The sequence below is a fragment of the Hemitrygon akajei genome, chromosome 24, assembly GCF_048418815.1.
Source record: "Hemitrygon akajei chromosome 24, sHemAka1.3, whole genome shotgun sequence".
Classification (NCBI taxonomy): Eukaryota; Metazoa; Chordata; class Chondrichthyes; order Myliobatiformes; family Dasyatidae; genus Hemitrygon; species Hemitrygon akajei.
Genome location: NC_133147.1, coordinates 4,253,456 through 4,274,529, shown reverse-complemented (window position 1 = coordinate 4,274,529; position 21,074 = coordinate 4,253,456). Strand labels below are relative to the sequence as shown.

The 21,074-nt window shown below is 43.9% G+C and overlaps 1 protein-coding gene across 1 annotated transcript in view; it reads right to left on the bottom strand.

Moving 5' to 3' along the window:
- Positions 1–297: 297 nt before the first annotated feature.
- LOC140715543 (scavenger receptor cysteine-rich type 1 protein M130-like) overlaps positions 298–21,074 on the bottom strand; it is a 70,575-nt gene continuing 49,798 nt past the window's right edge. The window contains exons 12-17 of the mRNA XM_073027898.1: positions 20,303–20,605; positions 17,547–17,849; positions 15,043–15,357; positions 11,009–11,314; positions 9,305–9,610; positions 298–489 (exon numbers count right to left, since the gene is read on the bottom strand). Coding sequence (XP_072883999.1) covers positions 485–489; positions 9,305–9,610; positions 11,009–11,314; positions 15,043–15,357; positions 17,547–17,849; positions 20,303–20,605 — 1,538 coding nt within the window. The 3' untranslated portion in view covers positions 298–484. The remainder of the gene's footprint in view (positions 490–9,304; positions 9,611–11,008; positions 11,315–15,042; positions 15,358–17,546; positions 17,850–20,302; positions 20,606–21,074) is intronic.

The following is a 21,074-nucleotide window of genomic DNA, read 5'->3' as shown; positions in this document are numbered from 1 at the left end:
GAAAACAGGTTACATCTATGTGTGAATCCACTGGGCATTTATACCAAGACTCCGTACATACAGCACCAGGCGTCGGGACTGAAAGCTGGTCGCTGAAGTTATCAGACAGCTATCGATTCGCTACACGACTGTGAGACAATTTGGTTTGAGAATTGCCCCACTATCCACAAACCAATTTAGTTCAACCAGGCTGTAACTGCAACGTCGATGATAAGTCGGGTAAAAACACTCTATCAAGTAATTCCGATTACTACGATTGTTTTAATTATTTGAAATTGTAATACATGTTTTGATGTGTTTTCAGGTCATTCTTTTCTTCAGATTACAGACGTCAGAAGTTCAGTTGACTTGACAGATGGCAAACTCGGTGAGTAGCGCTACGCCGAGGATTTCGTGGGTGGAGCTTGTTCTGGCATGTGTTAGTGGTCACGCAAGTTCCGGGAAAAGAGTCAACGACCAGGTCCGAAAGGATATGATCACCGCTTCATTCTGAAAGGAATTGAATGATATTGGAGTATGTAAGTAGCGTCCGTAGGACGTGTGATGCACCAACAAATCCAAGGTAAGCGAATTGACAAAAGCTTACGACTTTTATGTATCCTTTCTGAAAGTTATAATTTAGCTTTGGAGTTATTAACTACGTTTTAATATTCCAAAATTTTTACAAACACATTGTGTGTGTGTGTGTGTGTGTGTGTCTGTGTGTGTGTGTGTGTGTGTGTGTGTGTGTGTGTGTGAGTGTGTGTGTGTGTGTGTGTGTGTGTGTGTGTGAGAGAGAGAGAGAGAGAAAGAGAGAGAGAGAGAGTGTTTCTATCTTTGTGCATATCTGTATGAGCTTCAAGTTGTGTGCCTTATGTATATTTGTGAATATGCCTGTATGTCTGCGTATATAATTGTTTGCTTCTGTAGATATGCATGTGAGCGAGAGAGGGGGTGAGAGAGAGAGAGAGAAGGAGAGAGAGAGAGCTGGGAAAGAATGCCTTTAGCTTAAGACCATGTTTTCCTTTATTAATATAGTTATGCTGTTGGGTATTTTATTTTCTGCAGATTTTCTCAAAATGCAATGTGTACCTTTCATTGCATTATTAAATCGAATGATTCAGTTGATTGATAAGTTAGGCTTGTTGAATTGGCTAACAGCATTTGTCTTGTTAACATTTGGCAAATAGAATGCTCTGGAACATTCCAGAGGGATCGGGGCATTTTTAGGACAGACCTGGAGGAAGAAAGAGAGAGACGAAAGAATGGAGATGGACGAAAAACATAAGTGAAGAACAGGGTGACGCGCTCACACAACCCATTTGAAAGGGTAGATACTGCTGTCAGAAAATCCTCATACAAATAATGGTCTCACGTTTAGAGGTAGTAACACCGAAAAGTCAGGAGGTAGGTAAATGGGTGACAGTCAAGAGAGGCAGGGGAGCAGACAGAGAGAGCAGAGCACCCCTGTGGCCGTTCCCATCAACAATAAGTATACCGTTTTGGATACAGTTGGTGAGGATGACCTACCAGGAACAGGTTGCAGTGATCCTGTCTCTGGCACTGAGGTTGGACCCTCGACTAGGAAGGGGAGGAGGGAAGAGAAGAGAACGGTAGAGGTAGGGGATTCTATAGTCAGGGGGGCGGATAGGAGATTTTGTGGGGAAGATCGGGAGTCTCAGATGGTATGTTGCTTCCTTGGTGCCGGGGTTCGAGACATCTCAGATCGGGTGCAGTTTATTCTCGAGAGGGAGAGCAAGAATCCAGATGTTGTGGTCCATGTAGGGACAAACGACGTGGGTAGTATGAGTGAGAGGGTCCTGCGTAGGGAGTTCAGGGAGTTAGGTGCGAAGCTGAAGAGCAGGACCTCCAGGGTAACAATCTCAAGATTGCTACCTGTGCCACGTGCGAGTGAGGCAAGGAACAGGAGGATTATAAAGATTAATACGTGGCTGAGAGGATGGTGCAGGAGGGAGGGCTTCAGGTTTTTAGATAATTGGGCTTTGCTCCAGGGAAGGTGGGATCTGTTCCGAAGGGACGGTTTACACCTGAACTGGAGCGGTACTAACATTCTTGCAGGGAAGTTTGCTAGTGCTTCTTGAGGGGGGGGGGGGTTAAACTAAATTTGCAGGGGGCGGGAATCCAGAATGCGAGAGAGGATAGCGAGATGAAGAATAAAGGACAGGTGGGGACTACACGGTTCCGGAATATTAAGTGTGTAGTGGAGGAAGGTGAGGCGGAACAAGTGATAAGGGGGACACATGTACAGAGGGATGATCTGACGGAACATGGAGTTAAATGTGCAGAAAGAATAAGTAAATTTAGGAAGGACAGCAACATTCAAGGGGATGTATAGCCCGATGGGAGTTCGGGGAGCTGGGTTAAGCACAATAGGCAGAGATTCAAACAGAGAGAGGAGAAATGGGCTAAAAATTCTATATCTGAATGCACGAAGTGTCAGAAATAAGGCGGATGAGCTTGAAGCTCAGGTGCGAATGGGTAACTATGATGTTGTTGGGATAACGGAGACATGGCTGCAGGGAGATTAAACCTGGGAAATGAATGTACAAGTAGGGACAGAAATGTGGGCGGAGGGGGTGGGGTGGCCCTGTTGGTGAGGAATGAAATTCAGTCCTTTGCAAGGGGGGACATAGGATCAGGAGAAGTGGAGTCTGTGTGGATAGAATTGAGGAACAGTAAGGACAAAAGGACCCTAATGGGTGTTGTCTATAGGCCACCAAACAGCAGCATGGATATTGGGTGAAAGTTGAATAGGGAGTTAATATTGGCATGTGGCAAAAGTAGTGTCGCAGTAGTTATGGGGGATTTCAACACGCAGGTGAACTGGGAGAATCAGGTCGGTGCTGGACCCCAGGATAGGGAGTTTGTAGAATGCCTACGGGATGCATTCTTGGAACAGCTTGTACGAGAGCCGACCAGGGACAAGGCTATTCTGGATTTAGTGTTATGTAATGAACAGGATTTGATAAGCGATCTTGAAGTAAAGGAGCCATTAGGAGGTAGTGATCATAATATGATAAGTTTTTATCTGCTATTTGAAAAAGATAAGGGCAGCTCGGAGGTGTCAGTGTTGCAGTTGAACAAAGGAGACTATGGAGCCATGAGTGAGGAGCTGGCCAAAGTTAACTGGACGGATATCCAAGCAGAAAAGACAGTGGAACAGCAATGGCAGGTATTCTTGGGAATAATGCACAAGGTGCAAAATCAGTTCATCCCCCGGAGAAGGAAGGATTCAAAGGGGGGAAAGGGGCCACAGTGGTTAACAAAGGAAGTCAGAGATTGCATAGCATTAAAAAAGGAAGTATCGTGGCCTCTCTCATCCATATGTACTGGTTCTGTCCTAGCTTGGAGAAATTCTGGAAAGATGTCTTCACTACGTTCTCGTGTATTCTGAATCAGCACCTAGAACCTAACCCCTTAATTGCTCTGTTCGGTTTTTGGGGTGAGACAGATTTATGTCTGGGTCCGACCAAATGCCGAATATTGTCCTTTGCCTCTCTCCTGGCTAGACGCTTGATCCTCCTTAGATGGTGAGATGTTGCCCCGCCCATTCATGCGCAATGGCTTAACGACATTATGGCCTGCTTGGACCTCCAAAAGATTCATTATTCAGTTCTTAATTCGGATCTAAAGTTCCATAAGTTCTGGGGACCTTTTATCGAGTTCTTTCATAACCTTCCTCTTGACTAGGGTTTTTTCTTTCTTCTTTTTGGTCCCTTGCTTTCAGCTCCCTTTTTTTTCTGGTAGGAGGCATTATTACCCTCTGTTGCTAAGTGTATTCACAGTCTGGGAGTTTGACTGTCCTGACTTATACTCTCTATATTGTGTTGTGGTTGGTCTGGAGTTGTTGTTGTTTTTTCTTGTGTTGTGGGGCTTGGGGAGGATACTAAGCTTACTTGTCTTTAATTTAGGTGCTTTTTTGTTAAGTTCTCTTCCTTTGTAGCATATTGTTATTGTATGCTTAATTTTGCACTATATTAATGTTCCTCATTGGGATTTGGGGTTTTTAATTTGTAAAATGTTTTGAAAAACTAATTTAAAAAATTTTAAAAAAGGAAGTATGACAGAGTTAAGGTGAGTGGGAGGACAGATGATTGGGAAATGTTTAAGGAACAACAGAACTTAAATAAAAAGGCAATACGGGGAGAAAAAAATGAGGTACGAACGCAAGCTAGCCAGGAATATAAAGGAGGATAGCAAAAGCTTTTTTAGGTATGTGAAGAGAAAGAAGATAGTTAAGAACAATGTTGGGCCCTCGAAGAATGAATTGGGTGAAATTGTTATGGGAAACAGAGAAATGGCAGAAGAATTTAATAAGTACTTTAGATCTGTCTTCACTAAGGAAGACACAAGCAATCTCCCAGATGTATGGATGGGCCAAGGACATAGGGTAACAGAGGAAATGAAACAGATTGGCATTAAGAAGGAAACGGTGATGAGTAGACTGATGGGACTGAAGGCTGACAAATCCCCAGGTCCAGATGGTCTGCATCCTAGGGTACTAAAGGAGGTAGCCCTGGAAATTGCGGATGCATTGGTAATCATTTTCCAATATTCCTTAGATTCAGGATCAGTTCCTGAGGATTGAAGAATGGCTAATGTTATCCCACTTTTAAAGAAAGCAGGGAGGGAGAAAACAGAGAACTATCGACTTGTCAGCCTAACATCAGTAGTGGGGAAGATGCTGGAGTCCATTATTAAAGATGAAATAGTGGCATATCTAGATAGCAGTAATAGAATTGGGCCGAGCCAGCATGGATTTACCAAGGGTAAATCATGCTTGACTAACCTATTGGAGTTTTTCGAGGATGTAACCAGGAAGTTAGACAAGGGAGATCCAGTGGATGTAGTGTACCTCGATTTTCAGAAGGCATTTGATAAGGTCCCACATGGGAGATTGGTGGTTAAAATCAAAGCTCATGGCATTGGGGGGCAGACATTGACATGGATAGAAAACTGGTTGGCAGATAGAAAGCAAAGGGTAGCGGTGAATGGGTGTTTCTCGGAATGGCAGGTGGTGACTAGTGGGGTGCCACAGGGCTCGGTATTGGGACCACAGCTGTTTACGATTTACGTCAACGATTTAGATGAAGGCATTGAGAATAACATCAGCAAATTTGCTGATGATACCAAGCTGGGTGGCAGTGTGACATGTGATGAGGATGTTAGGAGAATTCAGGGTGACTTGGTTAGGCTGGGTGAGTGGGCAGATACTTGGCAGATGACGTTTAATGTGAATAAATGTGAGTTTAACAACTTTGGGAGTAAGAACAGGAAGGCAGATTATTAACTGAACGGTGTAAAGTTAGGTAAGGAAGAAATGCAAAGAGATCTAGGAGTCCTTGTTCATCAGTCACTGAAGGTGAATGAGCAAGTGCAGCAGGCAGTGAAGAAGGCTAATGGAATGTTGGCTTTTATTACAAAGGGAATTGAGTACAAAGGGGATGCAAGGAAATCCTTTTGCATTTGTACAGGGCCCTGGTGAGACCACACCTGGAGTATTGTGTACAGTTTTGGTCTCCAGGGTTAAGGAAGGACATCCTGGCTGTAGAGGAAGTGCAGTGTAGATTCACACTGTTAATTCCTGGGATGTTAGGACTGTCTTACGCAGACAGGTTAGAGAGACTGGGCTTGTACACGCTGGAATTAAGGAGATTGAAATGGGATCTGATTGCAACATATAAGATTATTAAGGGATTGGACAAGATAGAGGCAGGAAATATGTTCCAGATGCTGGGAGAGTCCAGTACCAGACGTCACGGTTTGAGAATAAGGGGTAGGTCATTTAGGACAGAGTTAAGGAAAAACTTCTTCTCCCAGAGAGCTGTGGGGGTCTGGAATGCACTGCCTAGGAAGGCAGTGGAGGCCAATTCTCTGGATGCTTTCAGGAAGGAGCTAGATAGGTATCTTATGGATAGGGGAATCAAGGGATATGGGGACAAGGCAGGAACCGGGTATTGATAGTAGATGATCAGCCATGTTCTCAAAATGGCGGTGCAGGCTCGAAGGGCCGAATGGTCTACTTCTGCACCTATTGTCTACTGTCTATTGTTTAATATACGGATAACTTTTAGTTAGCACACGATCCAGGAGAATGCTCGTCGCCTTGCCCTTGGACTTGGCGGGAATATTTACTTTTTCACTTGGACTGTGCATTCAAGCAGAATTGTTCGGTACCGTGAGTAAATAAAGTGAAGCAAACTGGATTGAGAATAAAGCAATGCGCTCTATCAATTAGTACACACAGTGTGTATTGGGCCCTTTTCTGTATTCTATTTGTTATCGTTTAAATATTTTGTCAATACACTTTGAATTTAAATTTATACTGTTGCGAGTTACGATGTTTCCTGGCAGAATGTCATTTTGCATGGGTCTTTCAGTGTTCAGAAGAGGCAAAGAAACAGTCGGGAGTAATTTCAAACCGAGGGAGGTTAAAGTAAATGTGCGGAGCAAACCATTTACACAGGGAGTGGCGCGTACACGGAGTACCTTGGATTTCAGAGGAGGTGTAGGAAGCTAACCACACAGAGTCGTTTAAATGGCTCTGAAGTAGGAACGTATGCAGGGAATGGAGCCAGGTGGTCCTGTGCAGCCAAAAGGAATTGGCCAAAAGCTAGAAATTCTGCACACTGTGGAAATACAGAGTAACCCACGGGAAATTTAGGTCAGGCAGCATCTATGGACAGGAATAAATAGTCGATGTCTTGTGTCGTGACCCTTCATCAGGATGGGAGAGAAGCTAAAATAAGAGGGTTTGGAGAGGGGAAGGAGAACGGGATAGAACGTGATAGGTGCTGCCAGGTAAGGGGCAAGGTAGGTAGATTGATGTGTGGATTGTGAGTAACTTGCAAGTGATAGGCCGAAGAGATGAAGGGCTGAAGAAGGAATCAGATAGGAAAGAACTATGGACAATGGGTGAAAGGGAAGGAGGACAGTCACCAGAGGGAACATTAGGAAGGTGAGCTATAATGAAGAATGGGACAAAAGAGAGGAAAAAATAGGCTTAATTTAGCTTCCTGTCCGGCACAGATATTGCAGGCCGAAACGTCTATTCCGGTGTTATGCTGTTATCCGTTCTCTACCTTGTGCAGGCACAGGTTTGTGAACTTGGCTTAATTTTCCACCCTTTCACACTATATTTCCAACACTTCACACATCATTGTGTCCTGTCAACTATGTCCATCACCACACTGACAGCAAATCGCTCCGGCTATCCAGGTCCTAACTGACCACAGGTTTTCTCGTTATCCTTTCTTTCCAGACGAAACCTGTGCTCAACCAAATAGCCCACACTCAATGCAGTTATACAGGACAGACACCAGCTCTTTGGTCACATTCGTCCGTGGCCAACAAACTGCTTTCTTAAATTAATAATATTCGTTGGCGCTTCGCCTTTTTTTCTTCTGATCCTATATCTGTATCTATAGAAGTCGCTTCCATCATCAGATATCTACACTATCCTTCCCGTACCATCATTTCGCAGCAAGAGAAACAAAAGTCTGAATTCCAACAACACTAGCTTTAAGAACATCTACTTCCCTTCAACAATTCGGTTCCTGAAACCATCCGGAAAAAAACCCCAAACGCTCTGATCATTGGCACGAAAACTGACTTTGCTTTCTCCTGTCAATGTTTTGTTTAATTTATATATCGCTTTGATGGTGCTTATATGATGTTGTATGCCTGTGATACTGCTGCAATTTTTCCTTAAACATGTGCAGGTATGTGCTGTAAACATCTACAGTTTGGCTTCACCTTGTCACGTGTACATACAGTGTACATATGACAAGTGAAACGTACGGTGAAATGCGGCATTTTTGCGTCAACAACCAACATAGTCCGGGGATGTGCGGGGAGTGCGGCAGTGGGAGCGTGGAGAGAGGAATGCTTCTGACGACAAAAAGCAAAGAACAAAGTTTTCGAACTCTAACCATAACCTATTAGAAAAAATTGGACAGCTTGGAAGCCCACACGTCACGGCAAGAAATCCTTCCAGCCAGTTACAGGAAATGAAACTTGGTCAGGGATGACGTCAAACATTTCACTATAATCTACGTCAACATGCCTGCAAAAATAAGTTCCAACTTTTGACATTGACCTTTGTGCGTCAAGAAGAACGAAGAGGAAGGAAAGGGGGAGAATCATTGCAGTACATTGAAAGACCATTTCTCCCATCCATACAATGTCCGCTCTTGGTAGAACAAACTAACTAATACTTTTGAAATTATACTTCCACCGCGACACTTCTTCTAACATACATCTTCACAGACCGTGGCAGTCTGTGGACTGATGACTTACTGTGGAAGTATGAGTGTAAGAAAGAGCACGAAAAGAGGAAGAAGGGAGAAAAAAGGGAACGCGACATGATGGGAAATTAGGAGACAAGAAGAGGGGCGACAGAAAGAGCAGGGAGCAGGAGAAAGAATACACCTGGAGATGGGGAGGGGAGAGGAAGGGATGGAGAAGAATGGGAACAAGGAGGAGGGAAAAAGAGGAATGGGGCATCATTTCATTTTCTTTAGAGATACAACATATTAAGAGAACTTTACGGCTCAATGAGCCCGCGCCGTCCAATTACATCTATACGACTAACTCACTGCTCACCCTTATGTTTTTGGAATGTGGGAGGAAATCGGACCACCGGAAGAAACCCAGGCGGTAACGAGGAGAACGTACACGCTCCTTACAGACATCTGTTGGAATGGAAAGGGACCGAGAGGAGAATGACGGAGGAACCTACAGGCCAAAGTGGAGGAGAATAAGAGAGGAGAGACAGACAGGGAAACATCAGGCCTACGTTACGAAAGAAAATTTGAGGAAGAGGAGGAGTGCCAAAGGAGAAACCGAGAACAGAGGAAAATGGAATAGCAGAGTGGGAATAGAAGAAGGAATGTTAGGAAAATGAGAGGACGAGGGAATGTTAAAGAGCGAAGAACAGAAAGGAGGGGAAGCAGGCGTTAGTGGAAAGAGGAAGGGGGGCAAGCGTTGCGAAATTAGAAGGAACGAAATCGCCAATAGATGAAGGAGTGGACGAAGAGAGGCAAGGGCAAATGGGAGACAAAAGTGTGGATTGTTGTGGGAGAGGAAAGAGCCAAACAAAACGATGGAACTGCGAGGGTGTATGTGGGAGGGAAGAGATTTTCACGAAAGTGAAGCAACGAGTAGATTGATCTGGAGACAACGAACTTCATCAACGCATTTATATATATGAACTCGCGTCCCCAAGTTTAAATTAGTGCGAGCAACCTGTGCAACAGACAGCGGGGAATCAAAACACTCATCAACGGCGATAACGTTTCCTCACCTGTTATGGTGACAGTCAGCGTACTGCTGTATTTCGAGTAGATGAGGCGATCTTGGAACTGGTAGCTGTAACGACAACTGTAGTTGCTTCTTCCGACTATAGTCAGGTTGGAGAGTGTAAACGTGGCGTGGCTATCGGACTCAGTGAAGTTTTCCACTGAATGGTAACTGTCTCCGACAACAGCGTACAAGCCAATTTCTCTAGCAAACCAGCTAAACGGAGTGAAGCAATCCAGTACAATATCGCTGCCAATCAGATGCGGAATGTACGTCCCATGGAGTGACAGGATAGGCGGTGGCGGTCGATCTGAAATAATATATTGGAAAGCTGATATTTATATTGTGTGATAGAAGTTTGAGGAGCCTTGCCATGCTCCTCCTTCAGTAAAATAATGGATGATGTCGAACCACAGATAAGAAAACACTAACTATCCAAGTACTCCGCTGATCTGGCAGCATCTGTAATAGGAAACGTGCAGTCAAGAGTCAACGTTCCAAGCCTTCCTCTCTACCCGATGGAGTAGATCAGAGATGGCCAGTATAAAGATTCAAGGGGAAGGGAGAAGGCAAGCGATGGATACATCTAGGAGGTGCTCCGTTAGACAGACCGAGTTAGTGAGTGCAATGACATTAGATGTAACAGGTGGAACAATAAAGCATAGCCAATGATGGAATCTGAGAAAGTGGAGCATGGAACCAAATAAGGGTGGTAGGATGGATGATGGGAACAGTGGGGGACGTGACCCAGTGAAACATGTGTGTGGCATTGGGGTAGATCGCGGCATGGCAAGAAAAATAGGGAACTCTGCGGGGGCAGGACGGACTGGGCAAGCCAGGAAAAGGAAAACCTGACAGTGCGGGGGAGGTTACTTAAAACTGGACCAGTTGATTGCCTGAATTCCCAAAGTGTTACCCATCACTACAGCGCAGATACCAGCGACTGAGTCCTCCAAGACCTCGGAGGAAGAGAATTCCAAACAATCACCGGCTATCCTTCTAATCTGAGCTCTGAACAGCGAACATCTTATTCTGGAAGGGTGCCCCGCTAAATGGAACTTCTTAGCTAGGGAGGCCGTACCCTCATATATTTACCTTTCCAATACTGTGACAGATCAGCCTTTCTCCAAGTTCAACTCTGCGGACAAATGGGACTGATTAGGAGAACGGGTAAAGAGGTCACAGAGGGGATAAAGAGTAGGGAAGTGTATGGTCCTGCTTTGAGAAGCAATAAAGCTGTAGACCATTTTCTAAACGGTAAGCAAATTCAGAAATCAGAGATCAACGGGGGGTTGGGATACCATGTCCAGGATGCACTAACAGTTATTTTGTACGTTGAATCTTGGTAAGTAAGGCAAATGCAATGATACCATTCATTTCGCAACGACTACAATAGAAAAGCAAAGGCATAATTTTGAGGCTTTAGAAGACAATGCCAAGACCCACTTGGAGCATTGTGAGCAGTTTTTAACCCCATATCTAAGAAGAGACGTGCTATCATGAGAAATAATTCAAAAGACGCTCACGAGAATGATCCCTGAAAGAAAGCAGTAATGTATGAGAGGTGTTAGGTGTCTTTACTTGTTGGATCTTAGAAGAATGAAGCGAGAAGCGGTTGAAATCTACCGAATACTGAAAGATCGAGATAGAATAGAAGTGGACAGAATGCGTTCTCCAGTCCTACCCTGCGCGGTTAGTCCGTACTCACCAGTGATGTGGACGTATAGACTCTGGCTCTCCGTCGAGTTCCACATATTCCCATTTCGCTGGACCTCATAGAGACACGTATACTCCCCTTCATCTGTTAGACTTGCGTTGAGAATGGTGAAAGTGGCGCTATGCTCAGTTCTTCGAGTGGGCCAAGATGACAAGGAAGGTGCTTTGCCAACCTTTCCCAAGTAGAACCGGCTTCCTGCGTAGTAATGCCTAGTTGTGCATTCAATGCTTATATTCTGCCTTTCAATAAATGTTGCAAAACGCCTTTGTAGGTCAATAGTAGGTTGTGGTGGTTTCACTGTGTAAAGATAATAAAATAGACTTCTTTGTTATTATCTACGACGGTTTGAATCGGTTGCAGTAATATTACTAACGTACTAGTATTATCAGTGGCTGAGAAGAGAAACACAGAAAGTTCTAGAAACACGCTTCAGTTTAGTCCTGGGGTTCCCAACATGAGGTTCACGGATCCCCTGCAATGGCATTGGCCTCTGGCATATGAAATAAAAGGTTGGAAACAGCAGACTTAGGCAGTGTCTATGGAGGAAGAAGCTAACTCAGATTTTAAAGTCTAAAATAAAATTGGAGAATTCTTGAAGTATTAGGAACGTCAGTCTAAGACTTTGGACAGAGAACCAATGTGAATGTTTCATGTCATACCCAGAGAATTATAGAGTTATATAGCACAAAACCTGGACCTATGATACATGCCGACGAGGGTATCCCATCCGAGATAGGGCTCCCATCCAAGAGTCAGCCCTCACAACATTAATTCCTGGTGGCTGGGTTCTCTGAACCCAATGACTTTGAGATCATCTGTGTCTGCACTCTAGCGAGCGTGCGGCCATTAAGATTTGTATCAATACATTTGTCTGACTGTCATTTAATACGTATTATTGTACCCGACTCTGCCACTTCTGCTGGCAACTCAGTGCACATCGATGCTTCGCGATCAAACCATTAGACTTCAAGTGCATTTTAAATTTTTCCAACAAATTGACATGGTGATAGGAATCGGAGACCGATGGTAGAAGATTGCTTATCGCACTGGAAGTGCGTAACTTCCGACATTGCCGATGGGCCATAATTACAATTTGCCACGTCAGTGAATGATACGGATTAGAATATACAATCCGTATATACAATATACAAAACGGATTAAAATATACAAAATATACTTCTGCAGGTGACACTAATACAGCTAGTATCGTTGGTAGTGGAGATTATTATCAGGATGTACAAAGTGATATTGATCAGCTGAAGAAGGAACCGAGAATTCATAGGAGTATAAGATATTGTATTCTGTGAAGACTAATCCCCAAGGTTTTCTAGCATTCATACTCTTTTACATTATCATGTGGTGTTTCCAGATACCTTTGCTGCCACGGAGTACAGACACAGATGATCTCAAAGTCTTTGGGTTCAGAGAACCCAGCCACCAGGAATTAATGTTGTGAGGGCTGACTCTTGAATACACAAATATCTCAGCTATTGACTCATCAACTATCTCTGATTATGTTTGATGTGTTAAATGATAAACTCTGTCTTGTCTGCCAGGTTCTCGAAACTCAGTCACAATAGTCCAAATAACTTAACCAGTTTTGTCTGGTCTCTTTCAGGCCAATTAACACAACAACATTGTCTTACGTTCATTGTGCCTATGCCACAATATTTCAACACCATCGGTTGATACACTGTCCGGCTGCAGACTGCTACAACATTCATGGAATCGGAGACTTGAGCAATATTTTTGTGTGACTGTACTTTACTATTATCTTACAAGAGCTACATTATATGTTTCTTGTGTAGTTGATGACTGTTGAGACTGAGTTCTGCACCTTGGGCCCAGTGCAACGCTATACCGTTGGGCTATATTCATGGGCCTTAACTCCATGGGTAGAAAGATGCCGACGGATGTAGTATACGGTCCCCCAACCACGAGTACGGATGTGGAGATAGGAAATGCATGCGAAAAGGGCAATGTTACAATAGTCATAGGGGATGTCAATATGCTGATAGATTAGGAATATAAGGTTGATGCTGGATTCCGGGGTTGGGGGGGGGGGGGAGCGGCTGGTGATTGATTTCTAAAATGAGATTGGCTTTTTACAGCAGCTCCGGTTTGAGCCCACTAGGTTCACAGCTATTCTGCACTGGCTGTTGTGCAATCAACCGGAATTGATTAGAGAGCATAAGATATTTTTTTAAAAAAAAAACCTTTAGGACAATTAATCGTAACATGATCGAATTCACCATGAAATTTGAGAAGGAGAAGCTAAAGTCACACATATCAGTATTACAGTAGAGGGGAGGGAATTGCAGAGGCTTGAGAGAGGAGATGGCTAGAATTGATTGGAAAACATCACTGGTAGGGATGACGGCAGAGCAGTGATTGCAGGAATTTCTATAAGCAATTCAGAAGATAAAGGATATACACATCCCAAAGAGGAAGAAGTATTCTAGAAGGAAGATGGCACAACCGTGACTAATAACGCCTACAGAAAAACCAAAAAGAGAGCATCTAATAGTGGAAATAATAGTGGGACGTTCGAGGTTTGGGAAGTTTTTTTAACCAACAGAGGGCAACTGAAAAGTTCATTAAGATGGAAAAGATGGTAAGCTAGCCAATAATATTGAAGAGGATGCCAGAGGTTTCTTCAGATACATAAAATGTAAAAGAAAGCCGAAAATTCGCATCGGACCGCTGGGAAACGATGCTGGAGAGGTAGTAATGGGGTAAGGAAATGGGGGATAAACTGAAGAAGTGTTTTGCATCAGTCGTCACTGTGGAAGACAATAGCAGCATGGTGTAAGTTCCAGGTGTCGGGAGTCATGAAGTGTGTGACGTTACCATTACAAAAGAAAAGGTTCTTGGGAGACTAACAGGTCTGAAGGTAGATAAGTCATCTGGACAAGATGATGTGCACCGCAGGGTTCTGAAAGAAGCAGCAGAAGAGATTGTGGAGTCATTAGTAATGTTCTTTCAAGAATCACTAGATTCCGGAAAGGTTCCTGAAGACGGGAAATTTGCAATTGTCACTTCATTCTTGAAGAAGAGAGAGAGGCAGAAGAAAGGAAACTATAGGCCAATTAGCCTGGCGTCACTGGTTGGAAAATTGTTGGAGTCGATTATTAAGGACGAGGGCTCAGGGTATTTGGAGACACTTGATAAAATAGGCCGAGTCAGTATGGTTTATTCAAAAGAAAATCTTGCCTGACAGATCTGTTGGATTGCTTCGAAGACATAACAAGCAGGGTAGAAAAAATGAGAAACGGTTCACGTTGTTTACTTGGATTTTCAGAAATCCTTTGACAAGGTCCCACACATGCGGCTGCTTAACAAGCTACAATCCCATGGTATAACATGATAGCCGGGAATAAAGAGGGTCTCTTTGGGTTGACTGCTAGTGACTAGTGGTGTTCTACAGGGGTCTGTGTTGGGCCGATTATTTTTACGTTAGATGTCAAAGATTTCGATGATGGAACTTATGGCATTGTTTCAAAGTTTACAGACGATTTAACGACAGGTTGGAAGGGAAGGTAGTTTTCAGGAAGTAGAGAGACTACAGAAGAGCAAACATGAGGAAATCTGCAGCTGCTGGAAATTCAAACAACGCACACAAAATTCTGGTGGAACACAGCAGGCCAGGCAGCATTAGAAGGAGAAGCACTGTCGACGTTTCGGGCCGAGATCCTTCGTCAGGACTAACTGAAAGGAAAGATAGTAAGAGATTTGGAAGTAGTGGGGTGAGGGGAACTGCGAAATGATAGAAGACCAGAGGGGGTGGTATGAAGTTAAGAGCTGGAAAGGTGATTGACGAAAGTGATACAGAGCTGGAGAAGGGAAAGGATCATGGGACGGGAGGCCTCGGGAGAAAGAAAGGGGGAGGGGGGAAGCACCAGAGGGAGATGGAGAACAGGCAAACAACTAGATATATTCAGGGATGGGGTAAGAAGGGGAGGAGGGGCATTAACGGAAGTTAGAGAAGTCAATATTCATGCCTGATATTTAGTTTATCGACTTACTTTTGCAGGTGACGGCGGCATATGCCCAAGGCAGGCATCGGATACGAGAGACTTCTGAAGGGTGGGAGCACTGCGACAGAGACTTTTCACTGCCCTGACAGTTAACTCCAGTCAGAATTTGTTTCTCTTCTTTTCTTTTCTTTCTCCATTCGGCTCTTGGATGAAGAGAGAAGCCGCAGTTCAGCTGTTTGCAGGTAACTTCTGCATTTGCTGCACTCCAGCTCTCGGCACACATTGGGCTCCAGGCCTGATTGTAATACACTTCAACTACTCCACTGCACAAGCTGTTGCCCTTGCGTAATCGCAGCCGTGTGCCTGAAATCAAGATCACGCAACAAGTACTTGTATGAGTGCATTTATCCAACAAATAATATACTTTCGTCACCAGGAATGCATGACAGATTGGTGATTCGCGTTGCCATAAATTACTCTGCTTCTCTTGAACAGAAGAAGGTTTTCAATATGTGAGCCATTGAGGTGCATTGACCGAGGGAATGCAAAGGAATTTCGGTCCAACAGTTGCCAATGTGCTGTATCAGATCGATTGCAAGAATGCGGCGAGTGTGCAGGTGACCGGTCAATCACGTGGTTAGTCGTCGTCCTACGTGCGGGTGCGGGCATTCGAGTGCTTATATCTTTTCCTCTCGTCGGACTCGGTTTATCACTACCGAACTTTGAGTTCTCCAGCGTGTATCGTTACTGGACTGGTAGAATGCGGAGAACCTGCACCCCTTTCATACCGCGGGGGAGCGTGGGGGGGGGGGCGGGTCTTGGAAACGAGCCTATTTCTAGGCCCCCCGCGATATGAGGACACGTCTTTTCCATAATTCACCTTCGTCATCTCAACATACTTATTCCTCCATCTTCTGGTAACCACTCCCTTCTGTCTCTTATTTTTTTCCTTATCCTGCCTTACCTTATCATCTCAATCCGTCCTGTCTCCCAGAATCTCGATCCGCCCGTCACCCATCTGTTCCTTCCTACATTTCCACCCTTGTGAAAAGGTTGATCGAGTTGTGCGGTATTGGATTGTACATGTGCAGGAGGCAATGAACGGCATGGATCGTTTGCCAGTGAGGTAAAATAAAACCTGGATGTCAAGATAATCGTGGAAAGGTTGAAGGGCCATTTGCGCAAAGCTTTGTAGAGGTAATCATCTGAAATGTCAGAGTGGCAGAGGTTCTTTACGAACTTAGATGTACAATAAACATCGAAAATGCTGCAATAATTCAAAAGGTCAGGAAGCATCTGTGGAAGAGAGACAGAATTAAAGGTGCAGATCAGGACTGGGAAACAGAAGTGACTAAACTTGCAGAGAAGGTAGCTTGCGAGGTGGCAATTGGCAGCTGGTAAATTACCTTTGTTAATGTCATACATGTAACAAGATACGGAGAGAATCTGTACCTGCATACCATCTATACAGAACGGAACGCAAAACAATATACGCGAATATAATGCAAGACAAAACATTAAGTACACCAAGGTGGTGCAGGGGGAAACCGTAGAAAGTGCAGAATATAATGTTAAAGTTGCAAACAGAGTTTACGTTGAGAGCAAGGTGCGAGGAAGGAGTGGAGGCTGATTGTGGGAGCTGCGAGAGAACTTAAGGAAGTTTGTCTTTATCGCAAACGAGATCCATTCAAGACTCTTCTAACACGGGTTAGAATTTGCCCTCGAGTCCTCTCGTGAGCGTTTTCAAGTGTTTGTATCTTCTGCCTGATGGGAAGGGGGATAGGAGAGCATCACTGGATGGTAGGAGAGTGATTACGTTGGCTGGCTTTCCAATACAGTCGTAAGTATAGACCAGAGTCCATGATTTTCGTGATGGACTGAGTTGTATTCGCAAATCACTTACGTGTTGGGCAGGCCTAATGCTGCATCAATCTGTGATGTATCCGGGTAAGATGCATTCCAATGTGCCTCTCAAAAATGTGATCATGGTCAATGGAAGGGTGCACTATTTCCTTCGGCTTCTGAGGATACAGACGCACAAGGGTGCTCTCTTGATAATGGCGTGGTTGGACCAGTACAGGCGTTTTGTTAATGACAGGAGAACGGAGATACTGTAATAAGGTGAGAATAGGTCATATGAATAAATATAGAATTGGTGGATACCTAGTGTGTGTTGTGTGCCACGAGTCAGGGGATCCGGGTCATGCTTCGGAAATCACGTGACATAAATGGTTAAAATGGGAAAGCAATCACAGATTAATTATCCACAGAATCGGTCAGTTCTGATGTAGACAGAAAAAATGTTGGTATTCTTAAATGGGAGAATTGTATCTTTACCATCCAACGCTGCAAAGCATGCTGGATCGTCCTGTTATAACAATGCGTGGCAGTACAGTCAGATTGAATAAGATTTTGAGATTTCTGTTCCTTTTACGCCCTGATCTGCATGAGGTATTTGTTGCTTTTGTCGTTCAGTACCTTACTGTCGACATGACCGTGACACGCTGGGTGGAGGATTGAAGGTCGAATGCGTTTAACGCTATGAATCTCACCCTGTGTTTTTATTCCAATGGGATCGCTCCGCTCTGAGTTGTATCTGTTACCCATCCATTCAATTTCGTAGCCGCACGTGTAGTTCCCGCTGTTCGTTTCATCCAGATTGTCGATGTCGAACCTGGCGGAAGTACGTGTTTTCTGAACATGCTGAAATGCAATTGGTTCTGCCGAGCCATCCTTGTACAAGTGAAAGGTTATTCCACTGTAGCCTTTCGTTCTCCTGCATGTTACTCGAATCTGTTTCTGAAGCATTGAGGGGTCCTGACGGTCGACGGCTAATCGTGGCTTGGGCGGTCTATCTGTCAATGGAATAAACCAATAAGCACTTTCATAGCTGACATAATCATCCGAAATATTCAGCGACGTTACAGGGAAGACACGTACCGTTTTCATGAAGGATAAATTGCTCTTCTTACATTCAAAACCCACTATAACCCTCGCCAACTCCCTTAACACTGTAAATCCTAACACTGTTCTAATTCTGATACTATTACTCATATTACATTTAACATATATATTATGTATCTTTGTGTAACGCTACGGCTACGATTTTTACTGCTAGTGCTCTAGGATATTTCATTTCGTAGCTTTCAGTAGAAGCAGTGTGTCCTGCCAATAGTGTTTGGTTTTCAGTTAAAGATAAGAGGGCTATGACGTTCAATTTAGGAATACTGTGTCAGTCATTCACGATAGCCGAATGGGAGAGCGTTCGAGAGAAAGCTGGTCGGAGAGGATTTGCATCGGGAACAGATGGGGTTCCGGTGCTTCTGGCTGGAGATGGAGGGAGCAGGAGTTCGGGAGAGACGGACGTACAATTGGATCCGAAGGGACGGCGTGATTGGGAAGTCCAAGATGGGAAGTTCCACCGGTGATCAGCGATGAGAAGTCGGAGTCGTGAGTAAGGGATACATCCAACTTTTGGAATATATGAGCTCCAACATCTGTACATTTAGAATGGCTTAATTATAATAGGCCCTTTTATTTTTTCTCCTCTTAATAACTCTTTGATTAAGCAGTTATTAAGAGGTAAAAATAAGTTAGTATATGTCTTTATAATTGTAGCGGTGTAGGATTTGTTATTTATTGCCGACGGATGAATCGGTATATCGGTGTATCGGCAGTATTTACACAGCATTCGTTCAAATCGGGGTTCCGTTAATGAAAAGATCGGAATTTTCCCGAACTACTGGGACGCAAATTATACCTAACCTAGACGTATATTGTTTGAGAAAGGTGGCTTTGTGTGTGTGTGTGTGTGTGTGTGTGTGTGTGTGTGTGTGTGTGTGTGTGTGTGTGTGTGTGTGTGTGTGTGTGTGTGTGTGTGTGTGTGTGTGTGTGTGTGTGTGTGTGTGTGTGTCTGTCTGTCTGTCTGTCTGTGTACATTAAGTTTCTATTTATAATATATTCTATGTGTGTATGCATAATAAGAGACATCCATCTGTATGTCAATGTCTCCTCTGGCCGTGGCATTCACTGCTCACTCGCCCTCTTCTCTATAGCCGCTTCAACGGAACTGGAAAATTACCTTGCTTTCCTAACTGACTATTACGGTAAACATAAGTATGATTGGGGAATGTCCTTATTGTCCATTTACTCGACCATGACACAGGTGGACAGGAAAAGCCGAGTCGACTACTTCGGCTGGGCGTGTCGTCCAGTCTCAGAGGCAACCAATGGAGGAAAGTCGAGAAGAAAATTAAGAATAAATGGACAACAGATACAGGCAGAGAAATAAACTCACGTGAAATTTTAACCTATCAGGGATATCTTCTTCCGTAACCCCCTGCATTTATTCAATCACATGATCGTGTCTGATAAATTATCAATGAGTGATTTCGAACAGTTAATGTCATTAATTCTGTTATTCTTCTATCTCAGATCTATCTGTCATATTCTTCGTGTATTATTGTTTTTTAGTTTGTATTTTACATTTCCAGCATTTGCATTTTTAAAAGACCTTCTTTACTTATGGAGGCAATAAATGCTTAGAGTGTTGGTTGCCGTGGACAACGTTTTGTAAATATTGGAGTATCATTCCCGGCAACGGGATCAGCTGATTCATTGCGCTGTTAGGTGCAACGTTTGCCCTGGTCTGTCCTCTTGCTTACTTATCTGTCTTATCATTTTTATATTCTATCCTCTTTCACAGAACATGAAATCGAGGGTATAATGATAGGTCTTTATAAGGCATTGGTCAGGCAGCACTGGAATATTGTGAGGGGTATTCAGTCCCGTATCTAAGAAAGGACATGCTGGCATTGAAAACGATCCAGACGAGTCTGACGAGAATTATCATGGGACTGAAAAAGTAAACGTATGCGCAAAGTTTGGTTGTTCGAGCTTGTATTCTTTGGAGTTTAGAAGAATGAGAGGGATCTCATTGAATCTTCTCGAATATTCAAAGGCCTGGATAGAGTGGAAGTGGGGATGGTGTTTCCTATAGTGGGGAAGTCTAAGACCAGGGGCCACAGACTCAGAATAGAGAGACGTTCCTTTAGAACGGGTTAAAGAGGAACCCCGTTTGCCAGATGGCGTTTAATCTGTGGAATTCACTGCCAAAGATGGCTGTGGAGGCTAAATCATTTGCTGTATTTAAAATGAAGGTTAACGTGTTCTTGATTAGTAAGGGCGTCAAAGGTTACGGGAAGATGGCAAGAGTATGCTGTCAAGAGGGATAATAAATCAGTGGAGCAACTCGATGGGCCGAATGCCCAAATCCTGCTCCTATGTCTTATGACCTTACAGGTCTTACCTGTAATAGCTAACTGCAGTGCGTCACTCCAAGTCGAATTGACAATTCGTCCTCTCATTCGACCCTGGTACATGCAGGTGAAGTTGAGACGAGCGCCCACGGTCAGATTCTCCAGGGTCGCCGACGCACCGCTAACTGAGAACCTGGATCGGATTATTTCTACAATGTGGTCGTGGCGCTTTTGAATATAAACTTGAGTTGTGGGGATGTTTCTTGGGACGACACACTCGACCTGCACTCTGTCTCCCACGAAGAGTGTATCACGTTGTGGGCGCACTGTGATCGTAGGTTTGGGGTATTTGCCTAACGAAATGACATAAGTGTTACAATAATATGCCCCATCAGATTCCGTTCATTCCAATATGACCTAGTTCGCTGTCTGCGTTTTGAAAGACAGACTTTTGGACTCGACTCTTTCCACACAAGGTGCCGTACACGTTAGAATGGAACTGTCATTGTATCGGAAATCCCTCATAATACCCACTACACATATTCTACAGACATAAATACTTGACATTTCCTCGACATTAATAACACTGGACAATAATGATTTCGCTTCCTGAATATGTTTTGGAATTTTTTTTGGATTTTGGGCTGATGAACATAAAAATCACCATGAAATTTCCCTATCACGCACCATATCAGAATAACTGACGACAAGATTATGGAAGGCATTTTTGTTGGTCCACATATCAAATGGGTCATCAATGACAGGCAATTCGAAGAAACTCTAGTGTGACCAGAGAAAATAGCATGGAAGGCATTCATGGAT